General features: G+C 37.7%; 1 protein-coding gene and 1 pseudogene across 2 annotated transcripts in view; one reads left to right on the forward strand and one right to left on the reverse strand.

Annotated features, from left to right (window-relative positions):
• Positions 1-5,880: 5,880 nt before the first annotated feature.
• Positions 5,881-10,570, reverse strand: LOC148737327 (uncharacterized; annotated as a pseudogene). Its single transcript, XR_015996780.1, has 5 exons — positions 10,110-10,570; positions 8,661-8,731; positions 7,506-7,612; positions 6,844-6,944; positions 5,881-6,030 (listed from the first exon to the last, which is right to left on the reverse strand). The product of XR_015996780.1 is annotated as an uncharacterized LOC148737327 (transcript).
• The window catches only part of LOC148737328 (uncharacterized), a 1,437-nt gene continuing 1,070 nt past the window's right edge, over positions 10,570-10,936 (forward strand). The window contains exon 1 of the mRNA XM_088748705.1: positions 10,570-10,891. Coding sequence (XP_088604831.1) covers positions 10,624-10,891 — 268 coding nt within the window. The 5' untranslated portion in view covers positions 10,570-10,623. The remainder of the gene's footprint in view (positions 10,892-10,936) is intronic.

The raw sequence follows: 10,936 nt of genomic DNA on the forward strand, positions 1-10,936 counted from the left end.
GGTTTGCCAACAGGACGAGGTTACCAAGCCGATTTCAAGGGTCGTTGTGTCGTGTTTAAAAAGGACTCGGATGTCTACAAACGTTTTAACGTTTCACTGAGGACACGAAGAGCCGCCTGGCGTCGATCGCAGGGCTGAGATTGTGTGGCTAGAGAATCGAAATGAAAGGTCAACCTTTGCCCTTGAATTCTGCTGTGGATTTGTGGCCGTGGGTACATTTTAGCTCGGGATTTTTACTTCGTTCGGGAGGCTGTCTGGACAGAAGTGTTCGGCCTTGTATTCTCTTTAAGAAGAGAAAGCCAGGATTAAAAAAAACCCGCTTAAATCAAGTGAAATCGGTAAAATAACGACATCAGGAACAAGCAACACACTTATGGAATAAGGTAAGCCATTTTTATTTAATATTTTCACTTTTAACTATCTCTATGGCTATCTTGTGGAAAATCCCATACAAATCCTTATAAATCGATATGCAAACTATGTTCCTTGTGTGGTTCTCAAAGAGAGCTTGGGCCGTCTGTGATATGATATCCAACTGAAATCTTTGGCGTCGCTGTGGCCATCAATTAGGGAGATTAAAGCAAGCATCAGGCCATGGTATCAAGAAAGGTCACGTTGTAGGTACATTGCCGTCCCTTGAGTTTCTAAATTTCAGACAGAATTGTTCAAGTTTCGTCAGGCAGTGACGAATAAATAATTGCAAGATGAACACTTCCTACCGAGAATGACAACGCCGGGGATGAAGTCGATTAAAACTGGCGTCACACATCAACTTCGACATAATGTATCTAAACAGCGTTAAGCCCCAGAAAGAAACTCACCATAGGGTTTTTGTTTTCAGACCACGAAGACTGTGGAGGTTTCACGTTCTTATTTTGCAGAGGACGGCTAAGAAATGTAGACAGCTTTAAAACGCACGTGGTTTGGTATTGTTTTGTCATAGAATCTTTTGTTTTGCTGTCCCTATCACAGCTTTCCTAAGGTCCCCGTTGTTTTTTTTTTTTTGTTGTTTTTTCTTTTTGCGTATTCGACCTGTTTCATGTTTTGCGTACTCAACCTGTTTTTTCAGAAATGCCTTTATTATCGTCGCCTTGTGGTTTGGTGCAATCTCCCATTTGAAAGGTGCCTGCAGGTGTTTTCTATTTCTGCATTTTAAAGAATACCATTAGTAGGATATAGTTTGAGTACTCAATCATCTGATCTGGATTTCAGAGTGAGAAATACAGGACACTTTCATTTAAAACCATCACAAACGTATTTCAGTGTCATTAGTCATTCAGTCATTTGGCAGGGGGTACAAAACGTGAAATATTTCCACTTTATTTTCTTCAAAACGAATTTACATGATCTGTACTTTTCAAACTCCCCGTTCTGATTTGAAAAGAACCCCCTTACCTTTGCATCATTGGTATAAATGTGGGCAGAACCTGCCGCATGATTAAAATATCATTTACGTTTTCTTCATCATGTCTGCATCATTATGGTTCGGACGAATTATTAGAAGTTTCTATACACTTATTGACTGAGTGCCGGAGAGGGCCAGACGGGAAAATATTTGGTTCGAGATCATTACCCACGGACCTAGCACAACTAACATTTCATAACCTCTGTAAGCGTTTGCAGACTATACCCTTTTAAAACAAGGGAGAACAATAGGAGGTGTAACTTTTAATCCTAGATCAGTGTTTCGTGCCTCTCAAAGAACTTTTTCCTCTGGGTTTTATGTATCCCAGTATTCTCTTTCTTATTCTATTAAAAAGATCTTGATTGTCTCCAACGCTTAAAATGACATAACGAGCTCCTTCAAGTTGGAGCGCCAGTTATTCTTGCAATTTATGTTTACGATAGCGAGCAGTATTTTGATAGATTTGAATTGAAGAAAACACCATTATGTAGCTATGTTTCTCTTCAAATTACAATACTCGTCATGTTCCTTAGAACACTATTCAGTTCAGATCCTCCTTCCTCCTTTCAATGTTGATTATAACAAAACTCACAGGGCGCCGGCTTGCAGATAATTGAACTTTGAGTGGGGAGTTAGTTGGATGTTTCACAAAAAAAGAGGTTTGTAAGAGTTGTTAGCTCTGTGTCCAAATCATTTCAAAAGTGATTGTCAATACTATAAACAAGGTTACGTGTTCCTTCCCTTGTCCACGCTATACTACCAGCCGCCTTCGAGACATTTGAGAATTTAAGAAACGATGACTGCGACGCCGTGGAAAATGTCGGTAAAAAAAAAAATTAACTTATATTTTACTTACGAATCTCGCGATACTCACAAGTTATTTAATTTGTTTCTCGCGATACTCTCAAGATAATTTTTTCTCACTGTCAAATCTATCTCGAAACTGAATATGAAACACAGCGTTAGATTAGATATAGAAATTTAAAGAATTAGCCGTCTTGTTCACGTTCTCCAAACAACGCAAAGTTTGGTCATTTCATCTTGTTTTTCAAGTTGCAGAGGGCGCAAAGAATTTCATAATAATTTGTCACACACGTGCACAGATATTGTTCTACTCGTTAAACCTTTTGTTTAGTGACTTTCTCGTTGCCGTTTCCGTCGTGGTTTTCTTAACCTCCCCAGTAACATATTAATATCAACTACTAAAGCGAGTCAAAATGCATTTATTTTCAAGAGCACATGATAGGTATAAGATAAATATAGGATAAGTTTGGTAGAATACCGTATATTGTAAGGAAAGATGGAAAAAGAAATAGAACACAACATAATACAAATAGAACCATCATTGGTCTAAACCTCTAGATTTTTTTTCCAACCGGTTCTATTTCCTATAAACCGAAAATTATATCGAATGCGAAGACTTCATATTTTCGGCTATTTTTTTCGATCCCTTTTTTTATAACGTCATGGGAAAACATTTTCACGCAAGATAAATAACGAATCCCTAGTTTTGGTGCAGAGATTTAAGTCCAACTATACAATCTGTTATTTGAGATGACAAGCACATTCAAACGTTTACATAATATTAATACACGCTTGTAATCCAACCGTAAATGTAACTATAAAATACAATATACTTACATCTCACGCACGCATTCACTTCCGGTCCATATTCGCAGGAAACAATCGAAAATGTTTAAATATTCCCACAGTGAAGCCTACCTATGGCATTCACCAACACTTGTACCCTTCCTTTCCACAAGACTAAGGAGATTTCAAGCAGATATATTGAACTGCGGCTGAGTTTCTTATCTACTGCACGAACACTTCGACCCTCATGCAAGGGAGAATCGAAGAGGTGACCGGGTAAAATCGAACGTATCTTGCTTGGACTGGGTTATTCAGTGTATGTTTTACAATGATATTCAAGTCTGAATTCGCGTCGAAGGTCAGCCAAGAAAAAACAAAACAAGACACTTAATTGTTAGGAAAAATGAAGTCTCAGTAAAGCTACTTCAAAGGGATTCTCGAGCAATATTATTTGTTTTCTAGATCTGTATTAAGCTTCTTTCCCTTAGTCTTTTCCCCTAGTCGACAGAGAAGAGGACAAGATTTGTAACCACTGCAAAATGTGAAAAAAAAACCACATCATTTTGGAAATAATAGAGATTACTCTTAATCCCATAGGTTATAATTTTTAATTAAGTTTTAATTATTGCTAACTGGTAAATCCTTCCGTAGCCGTGAAGCTCAAAGAAAAAGCTTATGGCGAGAATATATATGAAGTAGGGGTAAATATACAGTATGCTGAAAAAGATCGCCTCCATTCATACCTTTTCGACGTTTAGCTCTTTATATACAGTCCAACTAGCACCATCAGCAGAGAAGGAGAGCTGGTAGCTTTTTATTACGATCCGTTTGCTTTCCCTTGTGTGGCGACCCCGCAGACTGTACGCCCTACCCTCATATCAACTTGTAAATAGTCATCAGTGATTCTAGAAGTCTTCTGACACCAACCCTTTTCTCCATTGAGAGTCCTATATGTGGATAACAGCTGAGATAATAAGAACTCGCAGTGATTTGGGCGTCAGGTACAATGTTTGCATTTTCTACTCCTAACGCTTCGCAAGATGGTACAGCTGGAAGAAATGCAAATTCATAACGTTCACCTTTTTAAGATAAACTTTTAAAACAGTCACTGGACTGATAATCACTTCTTTGACAGACTCTAGGTACGCTATAACTTTTGTATGCGGTTCCCTTGTAATTACTACTTTAGGCGCTACAACAGTTTTTCTTGAATTATAGATACCTCTTACTGACCGAATTCGAGGTCCATACTATCAGTAACGGACCTTGATTTTTTTCGCTCGGATTTACGGCCTAAGTACGAAGAGGTTCGTAGCCCTCCCCAAAAACAAACAAACAAACAAGCAGTAAAGGCTGATAGTTTCGAAATAAACTGTTTGGGGCTGCGTCGGTGGGAGTAACGAAATAAGTTGGATATATCAAAAAAGTTGAAATGGTAAATTGGCCACCGTAACGACTACAAAAGCTGACGTTTCGAGCGTTAGCCCTTCGTCGGAGCACCCTACACAGCACGAACAATCAAATTTAAGTTGGCGTAATGGCGACTTAAAGCTAGCGTAAAGTTCTCATTTACGAAACTTTACGCTACCTTTACACTACGTAAAGGCAAGCTTTACGCAACCTTTATGCATATGTGTAAAGTTGGTGTAATGAGACTTCTTTAAGCCGCCTTTAAACTTGGAGTAAAGCTAGCGTAAAGTTCTCATTTACACAACTTTACGTTACATTTACGTTACGTAAAGGCAAGCTTTACGCTACCTTTACGTATATGTAAAGTTGCTGTAACGAGACTCTTTAAGCCGCCTTTAAATTTAGCGTAAAGATAGTGTAATGTCAACTTTACGCTTAAAGGTGCGTGTAAAGCGACAGTAAAGACACGGTACTTCCTTACGCTGATTTTACACCTGGCGTAAAGACAGTTTAATCCCAATGTTATGCTTATTAAAGCGACACATGTTCCTTCTTCAAAATGATTTATTTTTTTAAGAAATCTGCTCGCAAGAGCTTCTGGGTTACTAAATACTGTAATATTATATTAAAAAGACGAAATTGTGAACCTCTTGTCATGTCAAAAAAATATCTTAAAAATATCTATATACATCTATGTATAAAAGTCATAAACCTTCTTCCAGTATCTTCAAAATAGAACAGAAGGAAACAAAAATTGTAAACCGTTTTCTTATTTCAATTCATAGATACTACAATAATTATTGTTTTAATCGCTCTCATCTAAGTCGCTGTAGTGGCCTATAAGCTCTGTACTTTTTTGGATTTCGGGCTTTCTTTTCTAACATTTCTTAACAGTATCACTAAAAATGACAAAGTACAATTTCCGTTATAATTTAATATTAAATAAACTTAGTAAACATGGCAAGTGTCAACTCACTGCAAAGTCGCCTATGCGCACTGTCCTTTTTTGATTAGTGAGCTTTCTTTTCAAATATTTCTTAACTGTAACATTAAAAAGATAAACTTGTGCACTTCAAACAAAACTATGTGAGCCATTTACTTATAAAAATGGAAACTGGTGTACTGTTGTCTTCCTGAAATTGACCAATCTTTGCAACTTTGGGGTTCTCCCAGAATAAACTCAAGGGTGCTCACTGTAGTCAATGCCATTAATGTTCAATAAACTTAGTACTCTGGAGAAGTGGCAGCTCTTTTTAAGGTTGAAATGGTAAATTGGCCACCGTAATGATTACAAAAGCTGACGTTTCGAGCGTTAGCCCTTCGTCGGAGCGGCTAACGCTCGAAAAGTCAGCTTTTGTAATCATTACGGTGGCCAATTTACCATTTCAACTTTGTTGATATATCCAAATTATTTCGTTACTCCCACCGACGCAGCCCCAAACAGTTTCTTTCGAAACTATCAGCCTTTGCTCTTTTTAAGGGCCTTCAGTGTCATTATCATCATCTGAAAAGTCTGACTCGTCAGAGCTGGTGTATTGGGAACTTCCAACAGCCTGCTCCACCAAAGCTTTCTTCTCCCCTGACCAAGACATGGTCTTTTGGGTTTGAAGTCTCCTCTGGATTTTCTAAGCAATCAAAGAAAAAGCTCAAAAATCAACAAAAGTAGATAATATTCATCTAACAGAGAGCCAAATCATTGAAATTTTAATCTTTTACTAGTTGATTACCGCTATAAGATGACTAAGCTAATAAAAATATTTGCATGTGTGATCATTAAAGATGGCTCAACGCAGTTTCGGACCCTTAGATTTTGATGGGTTTCTATAAACATTCTTTATCACTTGATGCTACAATTAAGGTCGGGTTCACAGGAACCTTAAATTTTCAAAAAAAATTGTAGTGGCTGTGAACCCTGTCCACAGAATTTCTTTTAACTTTGTCGAAAGTTGCATCATATCATGCTTATCAAATTAAGGGTGTTTTTTAGGAGGTTGCTATGGTAACTTATTGTGTCACAAAAATAACGATGTGGTCACCAATGATTAGGCAGTATTCTTATACATGTACCATGATTGTAGCATCAAGTGATGGAGAGTGGTCATAATAACCCATCCAAATCTAAGGGCTGGAAACTGTTTTGAGCCACCTGACAATTGACAAATCCAATTCAATTTATAAAATAGTATTATATGTATCATATTCATGTATCTCAGAATAGCTTGTTAATAGATATTAATGTCCACAAATTCTCACGAGTTACAGTTTTGAAAGGCAAAAATTTTAGTTGCAGACATTCTCTAACTAGAAATAACTCACATTTTGCAACCTTGCCAGAGTTCATTTTGAGCCATGTCTTAAACTCAAGAAATGCCTAATAACAGGAGTTTACAAAGATTGTACTGAAAAGGTAATTACGGCATATTACAACAGAAACTTACATCTCTCACTCTCCCCTGCTTCCGATAGAGATTCTTGTGAGCCTCTTGCTTCCCTTTTTTGCTCTCATTGAAGCATCATGTAGAATATGTGGCACCAGCACCTTAGGAGAAAATGTTACACCATCAGTACAGTGTAATGGGAGAATTAAAAATTTTTATTCACTCAATAGTAATAATTATTGTTTTAATAATCCATCAAATGTTTTTGCTGATGTGTGATTGGTTTAAATGTAAATGTGTCATGTGACTGAATATTCCATGTGCAGTGAAACTTGGGAAATATTTGAGTGATACTGCACATGTAAAATGCAGAAATATTAAAGAATGGTAATAAACTCAATAACCTCCATTTGGCATGAAAAGATGCTCAGATATATGTCCTTGGACATTATTTGTACCACAAAGTTCACAGTTTTCCTCAAGCTACGCTGTATGCTCTTGGAAAACTGTTCACTTCTTGGAACAGATGTCTGCGAACAAGTATCGGAGCACATTTCCATGCCAAATGGAGGCTGGAGAATAACCAATATACCAGTAACCCACAATAAAATACTGAAAGCAGAATGTACAATCTCTGGATGTGTGGGCAAATTCTGGTCAAAGGGCAGACTTTAAAAGCCCTCTTTGTAATCCTGCAAATAACTCTTATTCTTTGTTCATACCTTTCATCTCAGCTACAGACCAGGGACACTTTTCAGTTCCCATGTGGTCAGCCACAATTGCATCCATAACTGTTTTTGTGATTTCTTCATTGGTTTCTGATTTAGAGCTATCAAAAGTTTTTACAAAAAAAAAAACAATATAAAAGAAATTCAATGTTAAGTTTGGTCAAGAGGAACTTTTTGCAAGGCCAAAAATTTAATGCGCACCATTATTTAAAATTATACATACATTTACCGAGTCATTTCTAATGGAAATGTCATGCTCAGTTTGTCCCAAGCATGGACTGCAAAGCAAAGAAAAATCTGATATTCCAACTGGAGTCCAGTGCACGACTTTCTGTACATTGCTTTTATGCTCTAGCAACTGAGCCAAATACATACACAATATGTGCATTGCTTGATCATAGTGCCCTAGTTTCCTACAGTGTAGTGTCCTTGTCTAATACTTGTAGTCAAAATATTTATTTCCCCACAAGACTTTGCACTAGGTAAAACATTTAAACATGCTCTTTAATTTCTGGGCTTTTAAAGAGGCATTGTCACGCTATTTGGCAACTATATAAAAAGCTAGAAGGTGCCTTTCCATCAATTGAATTCCAAAACTAAGTCTGGTTTTGTTATTAAAGACTATTTGAAGGTTCTGAAACTGTTTCCTGTCACCTATCACTATGGATGACACGGATGGAAATTGATTGAAACTTGAAAAAATTGACCAATTTTTTCAAACTTTGATGCTATATCTTCAAAAAACCCTCAAGAAATTTATTATGGTTAGCCTTCTCTGATAAAATGCATTTTATATCTTCGGCATAGCTTAATTTACAGAAGCATTTTGTTTATGAGTAAAGCCTTAAAGTAATGATTTCAGCACAGAATTGACCTAAAACAGCAAAATCCTCATGACAATGCCCCTTTACACCCACAGGGATTGTGGAGCAAACATGCAATATTTATGTATAGCAGGGGACGTGTCACTATCTTTCCTGTAATGTGCCATATGGAAATTGTGTTGTCCTACATGTATATTTGCTAAAATTCAATTTCTCACTGTGTAAAACAAACAAACAAACATACAGAAAAAATCGTACAAACAAACAAACAACCAAACAACAGGGAACCAGGAAATAACTCTACTATCAGAGAAACAGCCTTTACCACTCATCCAACTTAAAGCCCTCAAAAGCTTCATTCTGCATAAGGACTTTGTACATGTTTCCGAAGTCTTGCTATAACCATCAGATAGAAAGAACACAAAGCAGTAAAATTAGTGGTAATTACCTCAGATACCTGGCAAAACAAACAACAACAAATTAAAAATGGATCTATGGTAAATGTGCAGCTCTTCATGTATTTCCATTCCAGTTTCTCATACAATTTACAGTGTACGTGTAGATGTGCAATCAGAGTGATCTAATTTGAAACTTTGACACGCACATGATCATGCACCAAGTACATGTTCATGGCAAAATTTGTTGACCTCCCCAATCAAAGATTATGCCTTGTTGTGGCATCAGCATTGAAAACAGCAAGCAGATAATTATTGCAAGTCCATCACCTTTGGAATGATAGACACCTGAAACATTGCAAGAAAAGAAACATGAAAGAGGCAAAATGCTGATGTTGGTATCCTGAAGCGATCTAGCACTTTTCCAAAAACAGGAACTCCCAGACAGTACATGTAGCTAAAGTATGCTTTGTTGGCTGCAAAGAGGACATTGGGAGGAAATGAAAGCTCTCACCCCCTGCTCTCGAATTGAGAACTGTCCATGACCTTGTGGTCAAAACACACAATTACATGAAAATGATAAACTGTATGGTATATCAAATATAAAAACAACAAATGTGTTATATTCTGCGAAGTTGGGAGCAACTTCTGGTGAAGTAATACACTTATTTACTTACTAGGTAAATCATCCCCCCCCCCCAAAAAAAAAGTAAATAAATAAACACCACCACTCTCTCATTGAGACCAGGCAATGTCGGGAAACGTCTTCACACCACAGATGGCACAAGTTTTTTTTACAACAGATTGCATCAAATTCCTTAAATATCTCCGCCATACACAGGCGGCCAAAGCTCACTACTAGAAATGCAGACGTGACTCTTGGTTTGAGTGGTATAGTTTTACAAACGGTTATTTATAAAGGTTTTTATGGGATGTAATCGGTTTGCCTTAAAAGCGAGAAAAAATGTCATGTTTTGAAATAAAATTGACTTACCTTATTGCCTTGTTGTATTCTTTGTTGATTACCAGCGTCTCAGGCCATTTTGAAGAGTTTTCGGCGAGTTCGCGCTATTTTGGTATTCCACTGCTAAAAGAAAGCAGTAATACACTTGACATTTTTTCTCTCTTTTAAGGCAAACCGATTACATCTCATACAAACCGTTATAAATAACCGTTTGTAACACTATACCACTCAAACCAAGAGTCACGTCTGCATTTCTAGTAGTGAGCTTGGACTGCCTGTGGGCCATACTGAGCACGTGGTCATCTACTACCTCACGGATCGTGGAGGGCACGAAATTTATGAACAGGCCGAATTTTTTAACAGAACAAACTAAGCGATCATGGTTAACAGGAAACCAAGATAAAAATATACTTACACGACACTGCTGAGGGACAGGGGTCTTCCTTTTTCTTTTCCTGCTTTCTCGCTCTTGTCCTGAATTTGAAGAGCCCTCTATTTTTGCACCGAGTTCTGCGAGGATGCATTTCTGCTCGTTGTCGCGCGCTTCCAGCTCCTCTCGAAGACGCACGTTTTCAGCGATAACCCTCTCTAGCAAAACAATGTATTGATCTTCCATTTTGCGGATGAAGAACGTTAACGATCACGAAGCAAAAAGGATAAATGAACTGAAAAAAGGACGCTCACAACCGGAAACATCACAATGAAATGGCCTTTAATCACGCCGACAAAAGGGCCCGCCGTGTTCCCGCCAGTAGACGAGATGTACTGATTGGCTTTCTTCCACAAAAACGGTAGGTGATTGGCTGAAGTAGTTTACTCTAACCCAGTATCTTCTCGGTCAAAAAGAAAGTTGACATGCGCAGTGTTGTCCTGTTTGTTACATAGGTTCGGCGCAAATGACAAAATTTCGGTAGTTCACGATTTGCAAGATGTCTTCGAGGAGTCAGTCTCACTTGAGAAAACAATCTAGACTATGGTGTGGCCATTGCAATGAATACTTATCGAGAGCAGCTTTCTGGAAACATCGTAAAGCCCATTGTAATGTGCACAGTGAACGTTGGACGACTATAAAAGATGACGCTGAAAATGTTGAACAAGAAGCAAAGAGAGGAAAGTATGATCCTGAGTTCCACGGAGAACCGGACCTATCTGATTCTTCAGGTGACGAGGATCTTGAGACAGCTATATTTAATCGAGGTATGTAGCGGCTTATAACTATTCAAGACTGGTCATAAAACATAA

This window comes from Stylophora pistillata, chromosome 2 (assembly GCF_964205215.1).
Source record: "Stylophora pistillata chromosome 2, jaStyPist1.2, whole genome shotgun sequence".
Taxonomy (NCBI): domain Eukaryota; kingdom Metazoa; phylum Cnidaria; class Anthozoa; order Scleractinia; family Pocilloporidae; genus Stylophora; species Stylophora pistillata.